Source organism: Corvus hawaiiensis, chromosome 6 (genome assembly GCF_020740725.1).
Source record: "Corvus hawaiiensis isolate bCorHaw1 chromosome 6, bCorHaw1.pri.cur, whole genome shotgun sequence".
NCBI lineage: Eukaryota > Metazoa > Chordata > Aves > Passeriformes > Corvidae > Corvus > Corvus hawaiiensis.
In genome coordinates this window covers 48801841-48821200 of record NC_063218.1, presented here as the reverse complement: position 1 = coordinate 48821200, position 19360 = coordinate 48801841, and the positions used below count along the sequence as shown (strand labels likewise).

General features: G+C 40.1%; 1 protein-coding gene across 3 annotated transcripts in view; it reads right to left on the bottom strand.

Moving 5' to 3' along the window:
- Nucleotides 1-19360, bottom strand: part of KCNQ1 (potassium voltage-gated channel subfamily Q member 1) — a 338669-nt gene that overhangs the window by 281437 nt on the left and 37872 nt on the right. For all 3 annotated transcript variants that reach the window (XM_048308026.1, XM_048308028.1, XM_048308027.1), the window contains exon 2: nucleotides 14955-15045. In XM_048308026.1, the coding sequence (XP_048163983.1) occupies nucleotides 14955-15045 (91 nt within the window). The remainder of the gene's footprint in view (nucleotides 1-14954; nucleotides 15046-19360) is intronic.

Here is a 19360-nt window from a genome sequence, read left to right as displayed (position 1 = left end):
TGGAGAACTGCTTTTGTTGGAACTGGCCCATGAAATAAAAAGCTATATATTCATCTCAGAGACAAGCTCAAACGTAATCCCACAACTTCCTGCTTTATTATCATTTTCCTGACTTTTGAGGTGAAGACAATGAATCCAGTAGTCTGGCACAGTTTAACATGTGATACAGTTTAAGCAAAATTTCTCTTGGGAAAAGGCATGTCTGGTGACATTGGCAGAACCAGTGACTGACCCTAGGGAAGTGGGACAGTCATACACAGATGGGAAATAGCTAAGGAGGGACTACATGGAAGCACTGAGACATTAGACCCTACCTCGTGGCTGAAAACTCAAGTGCGAGGTCCAGATGCTAAAGTCGGAATGTGTTAGCATCACTGTTAGGGAACTGACACTGAGTGACAGATAGACCATATTACATAAAGTTCAATTTCTGGCCGCCCACAATGGCTCCTAATTCAAACAAAGGCCTGATAAGCTACTGACAATAAATAAATCAAAGTAAAAAGCACACTGCTTTGAAACTTTAGCCTTATAGCCGGGAACATTACAGTAAGCTCATTTGTAAAAAAAGAACTGCTTGATTTCGACCTAATACTACTTTACCAAAGCAACTGAAAATTATTGATTTCCTCTGTTATGAATTGAGATGAATAAAAACCTAAGAGATTACAAATAAGAAGCCTTCTTTGTTCTATCACTTCCGCTATGCTGGTCAGTCAGATGCCATTGTTTTTCCTCCTGGTCCCATGGCACGTGAAAGGTATCTAACTGGGAAAGAAAACAAATGAAGAGATAGAAACAAAAATATTTTCCAGAATTTTTACTGATTGTTTTCAGCCTTATGTCTAGGACTAATAACAAGTAAGAAAACCAGTAGCAGTTCTAAAGAATTCCCCATACTGGTTCAATTTTCATTTTTGTTTTAAAATGTTCACAATACCTTGTGTCCTGGAGCCCTTTAAGATAAGGGTTGGGATTAAAATTTATATACAAGTGATTAGAAGACATTTAAATTTTAAAAAGCTGACAGGCAAGCAAAGTTGTACTGTGCATGAGAGCCTAGATGAACATTCAGGAAGGCAATACAAGCTCCCCCAAGTTTTAATTGACATTGGCTTTCTGTGTGTTTGAATTCTCTATGCCTTGTAGACTGCTTCAGTCAGTAATGATTTTTAAGTTCAAGCTAGGGAAAGAATGACAGAAGACACAGTTACACAATGAAATTTGCAATTCATTAAGACATTATAATACTCAGGAAGTCCCTGTTCGAAGGGGTAATGGATAAACAGAAGTGACACTTCATCCCTCATCCAAGCCACCTGGTATTTCTTCCTCCACCTCTTACGCCTTTGCACAAAAGGTTTCACTGACAGCATCATCACCTTGTGCCAACTCTCTAAAGCATAGTTTTGCTAAGTGAAAAAGCTCTAACTCAACATCTCCCTTAAACAGTAGGAAAAATTAAATACCTATTAGCAACTTCATCAATGCCTCAACCAAATTGGGGAGCAAGGAGAAAGAAACAGCCGTTTCAAGGACCAGACAACTCAGGTTACTCAGGTAACTGTCATCAGAAAGATGTTTCTCCTGCTTGCCTCCTTGTTCTCTCCATAACACCAAGACTATTTGTGATGCTGTCCTGCACTTTTATGCCGTTCTATGATCCAAGAGGCATGGCAGCAGAATCTCCCGCTTCTCACCTGCTATTTTCCAGACATTCACCCTACCAGATGTAAGTAGCAATGATTCACACATTTGTGGGAAATCTACAGAAACTACAGAGCTGAGGAGTTGTTACATTTAAAAGACTGCTACCCGACTCTACTTAATAGAGACTTAAAGTGCCAGAGAATATTTTTCTGAGTAATCATTGATTCCCTCTTCCTAACAAAAAGCACTAGCAATGCTGCAGGGAGAAAGTAACCAAAAGAAAACTTTTTACCTTCTATATTTACAAACACTAGTCTCTTCTTTCCAAGTGAAAGCTAGTTACAGACACAAAACCAGAAGAAATCAGCAGTTTAAGTACAGATCATAGAATCACAGAATGGTTTGGGTTGGAACAGATGTTAAAGATCATCTCATTCCAATCTACCTGCGATGGGCAGGAACACCTTGCACTAGACCAGGTTGCTCAGAGCCCCATTCAACCTGGCTTTGAAGACTCCCAAGGATGGGGCATCCACAATTTCTATGGGCAACCCATTTAAGTGCCTCACCACCCTCACAGTAAAGAACTTCTTCCTAATATCCAATCTAAACCTACTCTCCTTCAGTTTGAGGCCATTCCACCATGTCCTGTCACTACATGCTCTTGTAAATAGTCTCTGTCCATCTTTGCTGTAGGCTTCCTTCAAGGCCACAATTAGGTCACCTTGAAGCCTTCTTTTTTCCAGGCTGAACAAAACTAGTTCTCTCAGCTTTTCCTCATAGGGAAGGTGCTCAATCCTTCTGATCATCTTCTTGGACTCGTTCCAACAGATCCATGCCCTTCCTCTGCTGGGGACCCCAAAGCTGGATGCAGCACTGCAGGTGAGCTCTCACCAGTGCAGAGTAGAGGGGCAGTATCCCCTCCCTTGACCTCCTGGCCACACTGCTTTGGATGCAGCCCAGAGCACAGCTGCAAGTGCTCATTACACATCTGTGAAGATATGACTTGGTTTTAAAGACAGAAACACCCCTGCACATAACCTACAAAATAAATGAAGTTGCCTAGGATGTGAAAGCTAACAGTCCCTTGTGTCTGAACACTTAGAAATCAGAGTTTAGATGCTTTCCAAAAGTCAAACCAACTAATGAAACAGGAGATTGTCTTAATCAGAATTTCTCTTAAGTTCTTTACTAGCATTTCAGTACCATGGTTTGTTGACCTTGAGAAAGTAAAGATTGACAGACTGCCTGCTTGTTTTGGGAATTGTTTGACAGAAGGGACACATTTTTGTGTGACTTGATGCATGCCTGAGCTTCTCACCTCTGACTCTCATTGGCCATTAACCTGACATAATCAATTAAGAAGAGAAAAGGAAATTTCACATTATTGCTATACTACTTGAAAGCATTTTTTCTACATCGTAGCATGGAGTTTCCTAGTTCTGTTACCAAAATATAAATATTGGTCTCTGTTCACAAAGTTATTAATTTTAATTACTGCTGCAAACTTCTACTGCTTAAAAGGTCTACAAGATCCCAGATCTATTCCCTCCACCTTACCCACTGTATCACAAATGTATTTGTAAGCACATACCATTGTAAAGTTGACTTCCATAAAGTCAGAACACTACCCCTAATTTTCTTGATTTTTTTTTTCCTTGCAGATGAGATAGCAACTCCCTAAGCCAGCTCAGAATTAGGAGCAAGGGGAGAATTATTTCTTTACATCCTTTTTAACTCTATTTGTTTTAAAAAGGTGCATGACTCATGGTGGTTAAATATTTAACTGTTTTACTAATGAGCTGACTCCTAACATGCAAGTATGAAAACACGTGTCATTGCTCCTGCAAAATCCCACTCATATCCAAGGAGCTTTTTAAAATTTTTATATCCATATATATTAATATATATAGAAACACACATGCTAGAAATCTGTAAGGTAAATTGCTGTTTTGAGACTATTCTACACACATATTTAGTATTCTGCGTAGACATATGTTGGGGGGAGTAGGGTTTGGTTATGTGGGTTTTGGTTTTTTTTATCAAAACAATTGCAGTGATTCAACCCCAAATGTGCCTGTTATTGTCTTAATAATAACAATGACATAATAGTACAATTATACCCTGTGGGACTGGGCTACACTGACATGTGCAACCACGTGCCCACCATCACTTCAAAGACGGAAAGAGATTGAAGATACTACCCCACCCTGCTGCTCATTCCTGCACTTCTCATCTTGGAGATTACCACCCACAAAGCTGAACAACGGTAACCTGTTGTGGAAGTGCTCTTTGCCCTCTTTGTTACAACCAAATTAAGTTTAACCCTCTTTGGTGGCAAAAACATGAAGGGTTTCTGGAGCGGCTGGGCACTGCAGCAGGCTGTGAAAGTGAACACAGTACAGTCCAACTCTGGGCACTGGTACATCCCATGGAGGGGCTGCAGCAAAGAGCTCACAGATGAGTGATTCTTAAGCTCTTCCAGAGAGACATGCTTCTGCATGTTCTACACCCTGCCTGTTCTAGCTGGGTTTGAACTAAATAGCTTTTGTTTGTAGAGATGGCCTAGCTGCCAACTCGGGTTCAATAACCAGCCCTGGATTATGGTAGGCAGGCCTAGACCTGTAGGATAAATTTAATCTCAGCCAAGCTGGCCTCAATCAGCAGTCAAGCTGTCCTGCAGCAAAACAGATGAAAAGTAAACATAAAATGCTACTTAATTAATTATTCAGTCAAATCAATACATGAGAGACACAAACTTCAGTGTGTAAAATCAGGGCCAAAATCTCAGCTTTTGTGGGGCAAAAAAAATCCCAACCCAAACCCTTCACAGTTCTAAGTTAAGAAATTAGATGAGAAGTTAAATACATTTTCTTTTTCAGTGTTGTGACTGCTGAGGCCCATCACAGAACCAGAATGCTTGGAGCAGGCCAAAGCTGGGACTTCTGGAAGTCGTGTTTTCTCTGCCTCAGTGCCTGGCTGTGCAAGAGCCCACTCAGAACTTCCTTCCCCTCACCTCTTCAACCACTTTGGCTTTTAAGGCTGCAAGGTCTGTGAGGCTAGGAGCTACCTTTTAGAGCACGTGGCTCCCCACTCTGCTAGGTGTACTTGATCTTACAGGCAGGGCCTTTGGAATGGGCTGTAATGGAAACAACAATAATGTCCTTTCTCAAAAAAATAACACACGAGTCTGCTTGTAAATTGTGTTGCAGATAAAGTTTCCATCACACTTTTAACTATCAAAAGCTAACAAATCTTACTCTACAGTTCCACAAACAGTTTAAGCCAGCACTGTTGCCAAAAGAAGCAATCTCATCTGGCCAAAGAAAAGGTTAATTTGAACCCATCTGGGTTCTCCAAGGCAATTGACAACATAGCTGCATAAATGCTTGTGTTGGCAGGAGGAATGGAGCAGCAGGATCATTTCTTCAGGTGGCAGTGCCAGTTTATGTAGGCTGAAACCCTCTCTTGAAAGTACAGCCTGGGTTCTCTGAAGGATTTATCTCACAACTTAAGAGTGGAAAAGCTACGGATCACCCAATTTTACACATAAAACTGCTAATATTCACCTCCCAAGAATGCTGCGAGGTTAAGCACTTTCGTGTTTGGAAGGCATTACAGAACTAAGATTAGTAAATATTTAATTTTCTCTCCTCCCCTTCCCCCAGCTTTGGCCACTAAGTGTAACTCATTCTGAGCTCCATATACTAAATCAATGACTTGGAGCAGCTCCTAGAAGGTAGCTGTCAAGCTCCCTGCCTGTGGGCCAGATGGAGGTCAGTCATCATACGCACGCAATCCGATTTAGAACTGTTCTGCAATACTGCAGCCAAAACAGCATCTAAATGCATTGCACCCACCCGTGCTGCAGGGAACCATGGAATAGACAAATTACCTCTACAGCAGACATCCTTTCTCACCTTGATCTGGGGAACAGCTGCAGAGGAATAAAGGATGAGTAAATCAACTCCTTTTGCATGCGTTCCACGTGTAAACACATCCTGTCAAGCTGACAGAAACAACAACAAAAAGGAGTGTTTCTGAAATGTACCTTAATAAGGATGTTAACAACATGCTGGAGGAAAAAAAAGAGGTCAGCCTCAGTGTCATTAGCATAAGGGAAACCATCAAAGTGAAGCAGCACATAGCTTGCTTTCACAGACTAGGTGTGAAAACAGGCATTTTGGTTATTTTGTTAGTACTTCAAAGTCCGGCTGTTTCTGAGAGCTAATAACAGCTCTTGGTTCCCCATCACCTTAAAAATATGCTCATGGTCAATGGGGTAGGTGGAAATATCTGATGTAAATGATGCACTAAGGTACAGGTCCCTGAAATCAGTGATCAACAGGGATAGCTGAGCAGTGCAGAGGTTTTAGGACATTTATCCTAATATTTCGTCCCTAGAGGCAACTCAGAAGCCTACAGAACTTGCTCTGCTGCAGAGTCTCTGACTGCTGTGGCTACCAGGGCACATGGGCACCCATCCTTGTTTGCTCCCAAGGCACAGGACATGCCACGAACACGGAAGAGAAAATGCAGTACGTGGCAGCTCTCTGGGCTATCAAGACTTCTCCAGCAGCTCAGTACAAACAGCATGTTCTGAGCTCCACAATTAAACTAATTTATTTTATAAGCTAAGATAAAGTGTAAATGCCCATGCTAAGTACTACTAGCCACTGAATCAACAGCTCTAATAAATTTTCACAAGGCCTTTCTGATTACTGAGATAAAGTAGAATTGGGCCCCACAGTACAACAGGAGCAATCCTAGAAACTCTTTGTGCAAGACAAGTTTAACACAATTCACGCTTCAGTCACGATGACATTTTTTATAGTACCAAAATAAAAGTAAATTAGATAAAAATACATTTAAAACATTAAATGTGAGATAAATACAGTTTGCAGTTACATAAATCAAACTCATACTTCCTAGGTTACCCCTAAGTACAAGCAGACTCTGTTGAAGAAATCTTTCCCATTACATCCTGATCCTGTTAATATTTATGCACACAGGAAGCTCCACTGAAGTCATGATGACGACTCATACACACAAAGTTAAACACACTGCACAACTGCAAGTCTCATGCCATAAAAACTTCACTTATAAATGTAGAACATAATTTAGTTGCCTCTGCCCATATACATTTAAAAGGAAAAACAACCACCATACAGTCCAGCCTTTTTCCCCCCCTTGTCTAAAGCCATGGAGTAAACTCTCAATAGGGCAGAACTGCCAGAGGCTCTACTCAATACAAACGAAATCCAGCTAGAAGTGTTTTGTTTTCAAATCATTGCTGAAAAAAGAAATGTTTTATATAAAAATATATTTGCAAAGAAGCATATATATAGACACCTATGAAGAAATAAGAGTATTCTCCCTATGCTGTTTTTCTCTAACTGAGCACCAAGTCAGATATTTGTCACTTTTTTCACGGCCTAGCAAATTTCTAGCAGGATATTCATTTACTCATTCCCCTTCCAAGAGCAGTTAGCACTCAGTGCTGAGATGCACTTTCCTCCTGTCACACACAGGAGTCAAGAAACAAAATAACAAAGCTTTTTAGAAAACAAACTCATAGAAGTTTAGTTTAGAAACTGCCAAGGAAAAGAAAGGCACCAAGAAATCCAATTGATTTTGGGTTTTTAGCCAGTTAATTGAACCCATTTAACACAACATCGCAAAATAAAGTTGTTAATGCATTCAATTTAAGTTATTTTCTCTCTACTAACTCCTGGAACCTCCAGACTTCTAAGGAACTGGCACTCAGTGCTTTTCTGCACTACAATTACACCACACCTGCAGAGTTTATTCCAGTTTTGCCTACCAAGGGCCACTTAAAGCCATTCAAGGAGCCACCAGCTAGTGACAGCTGGCAAATTCAAACCTGTCTCAGTAGTCTATCATATGTAATCAATTGCAAATAGAACTTCAACAGACTCATCCCATTATTTCCTAGCTAATTCCCCCTGGGAAAACAAGCCAGCAAGCTTCCACTTTGAACCATGAAACTAGTTTTGCCCCTGTCTCTCCTCCCAGCTTCTCCCTTTCCCCTCCCCTCTGCCTCAGTTTGCTGCAGCGTTTCAGTTTTTCGGCTTGATATCCGTTATGTTATGTCAGCTGTTACATTACGCTTAAAACAATAGACTCCAGCTGGCTGAGGTCAGATGTGAAAACAAGGACCTAACAAAGCCAGAGACCCTCCAGTTATACTGAAATTGAGATACACACTGAATGTAGCACTTAATGACAAACTACTTTCCAGACATTTGGGCAAAGCATAAAGGAAACACCTGTCACTGCAAACATTACACACTAATCCAGATAAACTCTAAATTTAAAAATCTTTCTTTTCACTGCTTGGCTATACCGTGCACCAGTATTCCACAGTTTTAAATTCTTTTTCCAAGATGGAATTTGTATTACTCCGCTTGTTTACTAAAATAATAAATAACTAGAAATACGTATCATTTCAAAGAAAATACGTATACTATGTTTCTTTTGGAGTTTACCAAGCAAATGTTTCAAGTCTGACATGGATTTACACCCCAGAAAAGTTGAGTCAAATTTTAACCCTTAAGTAGGAAGCTTGACGAAAGTGAGTAATAAATACAACTGTGACTGAAACATGCCTTTTTCAGTGATGGCATTTTCTTAGCTGCACCTTTGAACAAAATTTATTAGAATGTACCTATTCTTAAAAATAAAGAAACAAACCACTGGTCTGCTGTATGACTTATGAGAGCAAACACGAGCTCTTGAGAACAGGTGAAAAACTAATAACTCCAGAGAACATATCCCCTACTTATCAAAACCCTACAAACAATTTAAAAGCAACGTTTCCTGAAAACTTTCACATTACTGCATTTCTCATATACGACAATCTGGGATGCTTGTTCTGTGCCAAAGGATAACGTGGCACCCTGCTCATTTCTGTCTCTGGCAAAGACCCCCGCGCTGCCAGGGAGGGAGATCACCATGTCAGATCATGTGGGCCACCAAGCAGCCAGCAGACGGCACCAATCCATCGCCAATAGCTTGTGCTGGCCCACAATCTGTCACCAGCCCCACCCTGAGCTCCAGGAAGGTTGCTCTTCCCAGAGCCTGTCTTAGTCTTCAGAGTCTGAGTCCCAACAAACGCCTGGTACTTCTCATCCCAATGGGGATAAATGTTGAATTCTGATTCCTTCATGCACAGTGATGTAGTTGCAGACTTTATTTTAAATGACAGTGTTCAGTTATGCCACCACAGAACTCCAGGTACAGAAATCCCAGGAAAAGGATTTTTCTTTTCCAAGTTCTTAGGAAAGGCAGAAACAGAAGTAATCAATTTTCTACATCCAAGCCACTCCATTGCAGCAGACTAAAACAAGAATTCAAACCCACGGTGTTTGGACCTTCTAGATTAAATGTATGGGATACATGTAAAAAGAGGTGTGGGATTTTTCCATAAAAATTGCTGCTTATTCTTGTCACATACATCTAAAGGTCATTCTTGGTGGTAACTTTAGAGAAATTTAGACAAATAAACTTTTTATTTTATCCCAGCTGAATAGGAAACAACTAACAATACCAAGAGCATACCTGGCAGGGCATAACACATTGGAAGTCTTTCCATGTATTAACGAGTCTAAAAACTTTTTCCTTTCTCCTCCATGCAAACACTTGCCCAATTCATTTCACCGAAAGCTTTAATTGTTCTCTTTCTTTTTTTCTAGAAGCCATCCACATGACGAGCAATAAAGTAGACCAAACAGCATGAATTTTGTGGCTACCACCACGAAGTTGCCAGAGTTTGCTCTGGCACCAATGTTTACACGGCCCTTTTCTCTCATCTCTCTCTCTCCACAAATTATTGTTGCTAATTACTCGTATAAAATTCCCCAAGCCCATGTGAAAAAACATTTCTTTATTAAGAGTTCACTTCTTCCAAAATGTATTTTTATCTAGTTCAGGACACCGTCCAAGGTCAGAACCAGCCACCCAGGAGAGCACAGCGCGGTGTAATGCTGCCCTCTGCAGATTTTAAGGGGAAGCTCCAGCGCCCTTCTACATGTGTTTGATTTTTAGCACAAGTCGAAACAAAACCAGCTCATCTCTCCCTTACTGGTCTTAGCATGCTTTCATTCCATATCACCTCTTCATTCCTCCCTTGCATTCCTCCTTAACTCAGATTTCATCTACACCAAACCAGAGCAAGAGGCTTGTCTTTAATTTTTGGGTTTTTTTGTAATAAAAAAGCAACTATTTCATGAATTTGGTTCAGCTGTCCCTAACAGACAGCCTTATTTCCACTTTAGAAGCATCTGATTTGGCTCCCTTTGACCTGCTCAGAATGGACATAAAGCAGAATTTAAGCATGTTCATGCAACCTTCTGAACCAAATGAATTAAATCCTTTTAACATCACATTTACATTAAACACATAACTCTCCTCTGCAGGCCAGGGGAGTTGACAAGGGATTGCTTTGAGAACAGCTGGAACAAGTTAAGATCTTACTACCAGCAACATTTCAAACCAAGGCAGCTGATTTTGCAGTGAGGCGGATTAGAAGCACTCACGTTATCTGCCAGCACAGCTCAGCCATAAACATCACAATCAGGGGCTGAAGTGCAGCCAGAAACACCTGGGTACAGATTCAGGGCAAGATCTCTGTTCCAGCTGCTCCTTATACTGTTACTGATTTTAATTTCTAATCATGTTTTCTGAGCCTTTAAATCACTCACAGCTGGCCTTGTTCCTACAAACTAAAACGTAAAGAAGCCAGCTTTGACTGAAAGCTGGGATTCTCCACTTCAGCTGTCAGTGGAGTGACAGAAAGGAAAGGCTGCAGTGAGTGACTCCCTGGACAGGTCTTTCTGCAGGTCCAACAAAGGAAAAGCATTAAAGACCATAAATCCACTAGACACATCTTCTACACCAGCTGGCCTCACTTTGGGTCAGACCAGGGGACATTGCTGAGATTACAAAGACAAATTTTTCTCTTTCTCAGCTACAGTTGTTCAGAGTCTGTAGACTAGATCAGTCTGTAGAGCTATCACCAGGCATCCTTTACAGATATTAAATCCATTTAATTTTTCAAAAGGATGAAAAATGCACCAATGCAGATTGTGAGTCTGTATTCTGGCCTTCTTAAGCAAGGAAGATAATCAGGACAGAAAAATGCTGGAACTGTGCATTCTCTGTGCTTCAGAAGCAAAAGCTGTAGGTATTTTCCTCTTTCTTTCTCACAAGACCCACAGAACACTCCAGCAAACAAAAACCAAGGTTTCTACTCAGAACAAAACATTATATTAAAAAAAAAGCAATATAAACTAGATTTCCTATGGGCCTGGACTCTGTGCCAGTTTCTCATAACTGTATGAATAATTTCAATGCTAATAAAGTAAATGCTAATAAACCAAAACCGTTGCCTTTTTATCTCCATTTGTATCTTTTAAAGTTTAAATATTGTTTAATCTCTTCAGTAAGAAGTATGCTAAAGTAGAAAATGAACTCAAAACAAAGCTGGAAAGAGCTTTTACCTTCATTATAAAAATATAGCCTTTTTTTTTTTCTTTTTATTTGGTTGGAATCAATATTGAAATGAGATTCCTACCAGAAAATAGCTTTTTCAGGCACACTAAATATCCCTTGGTTCAGCAGAATATTTAATCCTCTTGGATCAGGCACTTGGATTTTCTTAGATCATGCTGAGATAACAGCATTCTGCTGTGTTCTGGCACCATAAAACCCTTGCTTATGAAAATAAAAGAAAAATATGGCCTCTCTGGGAACATACATCTCTGCACTACTTTTTTCCATAGTTTAGACATTGTAGTCTCAAAATCAATTTTTACACAGATATACCACATTCTCTTTATGAGTCATGGCAAAAGCTCTCCCGCACCACTATTTTACACGGGCCAAGTGTACACAGGACTCTTCAAAATGATGATGCTTTCACAGTCTTGGCTCAGACTCCAGCTCACGCTGGGCAAGTGCCAACGACTAACTGGAGTCAAACCCCTCCGACAGCACCATCTAGTGAAAAAAAGGGAAAATAAACACATGCAAATTTAAACAGTTTTCACTGCATTCTGGAAACGAACAAAAGGCCAATTCTCTCCTAATCTCCCATTACAACTGCATTTAGGTATAGCTTTCATCAAGGCTCTTTGCCTTGTGAAGTGTGGTGACAAGTAGAGAAAGATTCAGCAGCTAATTGTAAGCTTTTTGTCTAAATCTGGAACACCACTTGGAACACATATAAACTTGCCCTTGTTTATTTTTCCAATGTTAAGCTTGCGTTTTTCTTGCTTTTATGAGAAATAGAAGTGGTTTTTAATGCTTTAAAATTATTGATAGTATAACATCATCTGTTTCGTGCTGTGGGAGGTGGTATTTTAAGACAAGCAGCTCCAGAATAAAATCAAAATAATATATACATATAATATCAAGAACTTTTTTAGCTTTTATTTTCATATTATTGTAATATCTTGTAGGACTATATTAGTGAAGCATGAAATTCTTTTTCATGAGAAAGAAGCTGAATGTGCCCTATCTGTAACTTCAATGTGACTAGGCTCCCTGCTTTCAAAAAGACTACCTGCTGAAATTATGTAGGTGCTCAGACCTTTTACAGGGTCAGAACCAAATACTTTGGCTATTTGGAGGAAATAAAGCAGTATAGCTATTAATTGTGAGTGCTTTAAATGGTCTTGTTTAATTAGTTTTCCAGTCAGGAGGAACAGATTCAGTTCTTTTCCCAATACGTATCTTCAATGCCATGCAACTCAGGTTTCATGGGATTACTTGAGGTCTCTAAGCACAGACTCTAAATGGCCAAAGTTTCTCCATTTTCACTGCCCAGTTAAGCCCAAGATGAAGCCATCTTCAGGATTCCCATACTCCTGGCAGGTTGCTGGTACACTGCTGCTCCTTTGACCTCTCTCTCACTTAGTGTTAATTTGTTAATCAAGTTGCTTGCCCTCCTTTGCTCACTGACAATGACAATGTTACCCACTTGAATTGTCTGGCTCCAAATAAAAATCATATTGTCATTATTATCATTTAATTATTGTCAAATAATTAAAAATCCTTCTATAGACACAAAAAAGACATTAACTCCTGCCACAGAGCAGTAGAAAGAGTGCTCTCCTAAGCTTTCATTCCTCCTTACAGCACCACTTGGTTTGGAAACTTGCACTCTGTCTTTTCCTGTTTTGTGTCTTAATCCCTACATGCTGTTACACTTCATTTTACTTCCTTCCATTTGCAGTCTCCTTCAGCCAGCCCTCTGTGATTAAATCCCCCCTAAGAATTCAGTTACATCTATTTCCAACAACTTGTAATGCTATCCTAAAGTCAAAGAAAAATCTCTTAAGGAATAAGAAACAATAGAAAATTTCACTAGGTAGACGCCAGCAGGAATGAGAGTCTGACATTTGTATTTGTGTTTCAAGATGCCACAACTCCTTGGAACACAACTCCCACTGAAACTGCATAGAGCAGAGAGCACATTGGCCCATCTACTGCTTTGGACTGATGGCTCCCCATAATACCTACAGGTTTCATCAAAGTTACCACAGTTAATCCTTTAAGAAAACAGTATCAGACTGTGCCAATACCAAACAAACAGACAACTGCTTATTTCCCATAAAAACCATGACAGCAGCACTTCAATTTTAGGAATTAACCACAGTTTTTTTCACTATGTAGAACAAGAACACTGATACACCATTCACTGATTCTCTCACTACTTAGGGAGCAAGATAAAACAGAACAGTAGAAATACACAATCCATTACACACTGTGTGTAATCCTGAATGCTTTGCATGCACCTTACACTGCCTGTATTACCCAGATACAGACAACACACGCTGCACACAGGATGAACAAACAAAAACAAGCTCCATGGTTTCACAGGGTGGGGACAGGGAATGAAACCTTACTAGTTATGTTGCCACTAGAAGTTGTTTCACCAAGACAACACACATGTAAAATATTATGATATATTGCAAAAATGAGTGAGACATTACCAGAAGTTAAATTCATCACAGACACTGGCAGAAGTTACGGATTAAAAACCCTACTAGTTATGGAGTGAAGAACCCAAAACAACTTAAATATGTACACAAAGGAACTCCAAACCAAAAAAAAAAAAAAAAAAAAAAAAAAAAAAAAAAAAAAAAAAGAAAAAAGAAAAAAGAAAAAAAAATGGTACTAAATGCAGAAATCAATGTATGGATCCTCTTAGCTGGCACTAACTCTTATGTAACTCTTACGTTACACCTAAGAGTTCAAACAGCTTACAAGTTAGTTAAAAATAATATACCAGGAATGAAGGCACTTCATATAGAAATAGTGTGATTGACACTGAATTTAACATGCTATATTCTTATTCTTACAGCATTCATATTAGGTATAGAACCTCAGCAAAATTAATAGATAAATAGAAAAAAATTATTATAACTGATGGGGGTCTTCAGTGAGCTTTTTCATGTTAATAGCGGTAACATACATAATGATATTACTGGAGCATTGCTACAATACCTGTTTTGAACAAATATTTAAAATTCCTAGCTATCATTTTCTCAATAGAGTGCCAGTGTTTCCACAAGTTAAATAATGGTATTTACAAATACAAAGAAATCAATGATTTAGCAGGGGATAATCCCACTAGCAAGGTACAACAAATTTATAAAATTTTGCACATTTAAAATCATGCCTCTCCAACCTCAAAACTAAGGCTCTCCAATGAAACTGGAGCTGGCAGGACAATAACACTCCTGAAGCATTTGTTGATACAATTATGTTGCAGCACTGGTGTACTATAAACATGGTGACTGCATTTTCTCTGCTGACGGGAAAGAGTGTAAGACAGGTAGAGCAAGTTATCTTGAAGTCAATGAACATACAGGAGGTCTCCACTTTTGAAACAAAGGTGGATATGACATCAACTAAATGAAAGGACTTCCACTTACTTTATTCCCCTGCTATGGCCAGGTGTCTGGTCCTCAGCATGGCTGAAAAAAGGATTAACCCAAGCAATAGGAGGGATTCAAGTTTAATTAGAATAGCTGTTATGTATTGGACACACCACAGATGTCCTCAGTATAAGGCCACAGAGGGGACCACTTCATTTTTGGGCTACCATGACTTTTGGCGTTTCTGTGGCTTTAGATACTCATGAGGGGAAAGCAGAAAAGTCTGTTGTCGATGAAATCATAAGGAACATTCTGCTTGATATGGTGTTAGCTCAGGAGATCAGAATTTGCACATTAAGAACAAACACACATCAATCATATTCATGTCCACATACATACCATCCAAAATAATGTCCCTGTAGCAAGAGCTGCATACTGCTCAATTGTAGAAAGCACGCTGAAGATAAGGCATATCAGCACAATAAGGAAGCTGTAAATAAAAAGAAATCAAAAAATGAAAATAATGTAATGCAGTGTAAAAAGAACCTATAGGGAGAACAGATAATTATGCCATCACAAATCATCTGTTTACACTGAAATGTCATTGGTTTTGGATTATCCCAAAACACAGCTGGTAACTTTTGCATGATCTTGCTTCCTATTGCATAGTTTATTTCTCTTCAGACACTAAGGTTTTGGGTTGGACATTATCAAGTGAAACCACATGGTAACACTAGCTTTAGCCTACCTCTAAGACTTGCTGTTTCCGGGCCCCTCATGAAAACATGATTCCTTGCTTTTTCCCATTGTAAGGATTACTATGGTTGAATCACCACACAGTCCCCAAACATATTTCAGATATATGCCTTTTTGCTGTTCCAAAGTCCAATAAACTGAAAAAAAAAAAAAAATCACAGCTAAGCCAAAGTTTAACAGGCTCTGCCTATACTGTCTTTTGTAACTGATTCCTAAAAGGGCCCAAATAAATGAACTTTGACATTTGGCATTTGAAACACAACCTAAGTCTGATTCCATCTAGTTCCAAACGTGTGCCATGGGCAGAGTCACCTGCCACTAAACCAGGTTACTCAGAGCCCCATCCAAACTGGCCTTGAACACTGCCAGGGATGGGACATCCACAGCTTCTATGGGCAACCTGTGCAATGCCTCACCATACTCACAAGAATCTTTTTCCTAATATCTAATATCTTAATATCTCTTTCAGTATGAAGCCATCCCCCTTGTCCTGTCACTACATGCCATGTCCCTCTCCCATCTTTCTTGTGGGCTTCCTTCAGGCACCGGAAGGCCACAATTAGGTCACCCCAAAGCCTTCTCTTTTCTAGGCTGAACAATGCAAATTCTCTTAGACTTTCCTCATAGGGGAGATGCTCCATCCCTCTGATCATCTCAGTGCCCCTCCTCTGGACTCACTCCAGCAGGTCCATGTCCTTCCTGTGCTGGGACCCCAGAGCTGGATGCAGCACTGCAGGTGGGGTCTCACCAGAGCAGCATCCCCTCCCCAGCCTGCTGCCCATGGTGCTTTTGATGCAGCCCAGGATGCCGTTGGCTTTTGGGGCTGCAAACACACACTTGTCTTTAGGGAGGGGGTCCTGGTTCCCAGCACAAGATCTGGGACAGCCACCGGGGAGTTGCAGGAAACAGCCCAACTGTGTGTAGAAATCCCAGAAATCCTCTTTCCCCATCTGGGGAGCAAGGCTGCCCAGCCCTGCAGCCTCTGCCTTCAAACCTCTTCCCTGAGCAGCTTCAGCCGTGCTCACCACCCACAGGACTGCTGCTTCCCCTAAAGGAACATAATCCATTTGGGAAGAAAATAATTTAAGATCCAAACTGGATGCTATCAACTACACACTAGGCATAGGCAGCTTCCAGTTCCCAAAGAACTGCATGTTTCTTTTAAAAACATGACATCAGCAATCAACAAGACTGAAAACATCCACTTGTTAAACACAAAGTTAGTTGCTAGGGCTGTTTCTCACAATTCTGTTGAGACAAGCAACACCAATCCTTTGCACTCAGCTGAAACTTGCTTCAAAATCCAGTAACTAAATCACCCACCCTGGTAGAGATCTCTAAAACAGTCAACCATTTTTTTAACTCAAAAAAACCCACAACAAAAAAGAATTGAGGTAATGAATAACACTGAACTCAAGAGAAGTATTAAACCAGAACATCAGATTGGCATAACTCAGCTGAGGTTGTGCGAATGAAGGTAGAGGCTCTGGATAAGTGAGCACTTATTTGGGTGAATCTTTTGAAAGACCAAGTACTCAAGAAAAGAAAACTGAGTTAAGGTTGACATGTGCTACACTGCTCAATGACTGCTTTGAGATACAGTCTGTGCAGGTCCAAAGCACACATAGAAAAATGATGCCAGAATCGCAGAACCATTAAGGTTGGAAAAGACCTCTCAGATCAAATCTGACCTTTGAGATTGTACTACCAAATAGTGGAGAGAAAGTTTGTAGGTAATCAGGCACAAAAATCAAATACATAATGAAATTAAGTTAATAGGATAGAGATTATCATGTATCAATAAAAGAATCCATATAAAAATATACTTTTACCTAAGCAAAATATAAGTATGTGGGTGTTTGATTCATCTCTAAAGTCTTCTCATTTTACCCTGTATCTCTACATTTGACATTCTTAAGCACAAGTAAGCTGTGCAGACAGGGCAGAGAACACAAAGGTGAGTCAGTCACTTGAAACGTAACATAAATGTTCCCTAAGTGTCCAGCCCTTCTGTCTGCAATATTCTCACAATTGCGTAAGAAAAATACACATGACAATGTGAACATAAATGGGTTCAGTTGCACAGAGATAGCTGAGGCTCTCTGGATACAAAGTCCAACATACATAGAATTACCAGTTCAAAGCAAACGAGTTGCAAGGGATGAGCAGTACCAATTCATATTTACTAGATCCCTTGATAGTAGTAGACATGTTAGAAAGTTTAACTCAGCCAACACATGAAACCACAAGAGGGCAACAAAGCAAAGACCATTCCATTTCTGTCCTTTTCCTAAACTAACACAAAGTTGAAAAGTGACAAAAAGATAAACTCAAGGTCAATCATTTGCCAAATCTCTTTGCTTTTTCCTATTGGGGAAATTGATGGCTGACATAAGAACTGCATCAAGTGCCATTCACCCCACTACCTACTTTTACTGGTTTTCATGTACATGAACCCATTTCAGTCTTACCAGTTAATTTTTTTTTTACCCCCAGAAAAGCTCTTTAATTCACTGATGTGCTCTTTACAGGCTGATGCATGAGACACCTTCATAACCACAAATACACATTATGCCAATCAAAATAAAGATGTTTGGTCAGATGCTGCTGCTTCTTGTGTGTTTCTTTGGCATGAGAGAGATGACACACACAAGGTACCAGTGCCAGCACCACAGCTGAGCTACTCACCCTGTTACACTGGCATTGCTATTTTGCTTAGATCAATTGCACATAAGGAACAGAAGGTGCAAAATTAAGACATTAAACAAAAATACATTATGTCCTCCTCTGCCATGAGCCTACTGTTTGCTGCCTTCCAACACTCAGCTCTTAGCCTGTTTTTGTTTTGGTATTAGTGGCTCCCTCCTCCACCTCTGAAGTATAAGAAGGGAGTTAGGCACCAGTAAAATAGAGAACAGGAAGTTTGGCACTTTTTTTTTTTTCTTTCTCTTTTTTGACAGTTATCTCCTCTTTCTTCAGCCAGAAGTGGAACACAGATCCTCAGCTACTGCCCAGGCAGCAGACAAGTCCACAGGAGTTAGTTACGAACAACAGTTGCAGGGACAGACTCTGCCTCAAACTTGAATTTGCTCATGCCAAAATCATCCTGGGACAACTCAACTGGCCAGCCTCAGAAATGCAAACAATTCAATTTTCACAAAATAACCTTATGACTCTTAATATCACTTTACTGTGATTGCTATTACTACATTTTCCAAAAAAAATTGCTTGTCTTGATACAGATGCTAAGCATGTAAACTCTTCATCCAGCCAGCAAGTATCAGACAAACTAATGGGCAACTGACTCCACTCCAGTATAGTACATTTTTCCTCTAAAGGAGCCACAGTCAGTAGAACACTGGAATCTGCTGAACTCTAGCAGTCAGACAAGGCTTCATCTCCTGGAAACCAGTCTTATCTCCTGAAACCCACTTCTTGTTTACCCTCTATGCACAAATGTGACCATCTTCAAGAAAGGAAGCAGAGTGATGAGTTCAGGCTCTCATCAGCTCTGATCTCACTCTGTTACTGGGGCCAAGCAAGCATTAGAGATGAGAAGATAGCCTGTGAAGTTTTTCAAATTGTCTCTCCCAGCTTACAAAGTAGCATCTGCTTGCATATAGATAAGTCACAGATACTGCATCAGAAGAAGCATTAAAAAATAGCTTTGTGGTTAAGTCACATCTAACAGTGCTATGCTTTTTTGACACCAAGAATTTTGCAAGTGGCTGATCACCTCTATACTTGTTGACGTGAAACCACACCACCACTGTCAAAGCAGCAGGGACATTACAAAGCAGCAGATGTTTTCTGTCATGGACTCAGTTTTTGGCAGACTAGTCCAAGGAAACCTGTGTCCTCTCAGACAGCACTATTTCTACTCGAAGCCAGTTTCTCTGGTTGTCTTTGCAACTCAGTTTTCCCAGGCACAGCATACCTGGTGGAGCCAGACCCAGAAATGGAGCTCTTGGCGTGCATGAAACAACACCGGCGTGCAGCACTCCAGTCACACTTTGAGCTCACACACATTCCAAGCCTGTAAATGGATT